The 1,580-nt window shown below is 52.8% G+C and overlaps 1 protein-coding gene across 1 annotated transcript; it reads left to right on the top strand.

The window, feature by feature from the left end:
• Positions 1-334: 334 nt before the first annotated feature.
• B0H18DRAFT_1099921 (uncharacterized protein) lies at positions 335-1,375 on the top strand (the record flags this gene model as incomplete). The annotated part of the gene is made up of 1 exon (XM_048032490.1): positions 335-1,375. The coding sequence occupies one exon, from the start codon at positions 335-337 to the stop codon at positions 1,373-1,375; it is 1,041 nt and encodes a 346-aa protein (XP_047900854.1).
• Between the last annotated feature and the right edge of the window lie 205 nt (positions 1,376-1,580).

The raw sequence follows: 1,580 nt of genomic DNA, 5'->3' as shown, positions 1-1,580 counted from the left end.
ATAGTCTCCGTCAGTAAGCGCGAGTGTCAATAATCGAACGTATATGATCCACTATCCTAGAAAGGGCTCACATTCACGAACATACATCAACTGGTGCGTCGTATCCCTGTGGCGCGCCTACTTCGTTGACATAGCATTATGCAGATACACAGTACCAAACCCGACGGCGCCTCTCCTGGAAGCGCGACCCCGTCGCGTCATGGTCCTTTATTGCGCGAAGTGCCCGAGATACGCTACGAAAAGGTGTAAAGGGTGCTCATTGTCGAGTGCCAACTACTGCAGCAAAGTTTGCCAGGGGCAAGATTGGCCAGAACACAAGTTCGAATGCGCCTCCATGTCTTCATTCCAGCTAGATACAGCGGACCATTTGGTGCGCGCCGCGCACCGCCGCTACATCCCTCATGATATCGACACCTGCATGGAATACGGCTTCGTATACGCTGCGAAAATAGGCGGCGTGCACGCACTCCTCGATTTCTGGGTTGAATTCATCGTCGAATTGGAGATTCCCGCAAAGGCACTTCGTTATTGGCGGCAAGCTCGAATCTTGTGCCAAGTAATCGAGTTGGGTTACGCAAAGTCCGGTCGTGCCAGCAGAAGTCAAGCCTTCAGGTGGTTCCAGGGGCACCGATGGATAATTGAACCGTCACTGGGGGTTCCCCAGGCTGTCGAAGAGGGTGAAAAGGCCACTATTGCGCGCTTCAGTCATTGGACTGGAGTTCCGGACGCTTCTCGCCCCGACATGGACGAAATCATGGAGACGTGGCCAGCGGCGAAGGCACTCTGCTTCAACCTGTGTGAACACATCTTCTGCCATATCGCAGTCATACCTCCAACAGATATCTGGGTCCATTTTGGGTTCTGCGTCTGCAGAAATAACGACGAGGAGAAGCAGCTCAAGGCCATCTACGAGCACCTCTTCCAACTGTACACATTCGAAGAATTCTGGCTCGCCTACGACGACGGCAAGCTTTGGTTCCTCGTCGATTCCTCACTGCCGGTTCATGGGTGGCACAGACGCACGGAGCTGCTGGGCATCTTGCAAGCCCCTCCGTTTTGCGGCTGCTCACAGATAGCCTGGCTCCTCAAGGGCATTGTCCTGGTTGACTCCGACACGTTTATCGTCCATGAGAAGCATCACCCGTTAACGGTGATGTATGGATTCTCCAACGCGCGGTCGATTGCTGACGTCAAGGAGCTCAAGAGGTTGTACAGACGACTGCTCTTAGATGCCAACGTCTGTCCGCTGCAACTACACGAAGTGGCTGCGGCAGACGAACTCTACGGTTTTGCCAATTCCACCCTCGGATTCGGGAGCGCCGAAAAGGTGCTGTTCAGGTGGCTGCTACATCAGGAAAGTGGCACTCGTGCCTAATCTGCCTCATTGAGGCATTTAGGCACTTAGGCGGGTTTAGACACAGTGCCTAATTTGAGTAGATTCATTTCTCATTGAGACAGCTATTAGGCCGTTAGGCAGTAAGACGACGAGGCAGCGAGGCAACTGTTAGACCGATGGGACTATGCACACGCAATCGCAATTCATACAAAACTCATTGCAAAGATATATTGAACCACCATAA

Source organism: Fomitopsis serialis (genome assembly GCF_022376445.1).
Source record: "Fomitopsis serialis strain Sig1Antser10 chromosome Unknown B0H18scaffold_1, whole genome shotgun sequence".
Classification (NCBI taxonomy): Eukaryota; Fungi; Basidiomycota; class Agaricomycetes; order Polyporales; family Fomitopsidaceae; genus Fomitopsis; species Fomitopsis serialis.
Note: the sequence above shows the minus strand (reverse complement) of the source record. Positions and strands in the feature narration are given on the sequence as shown.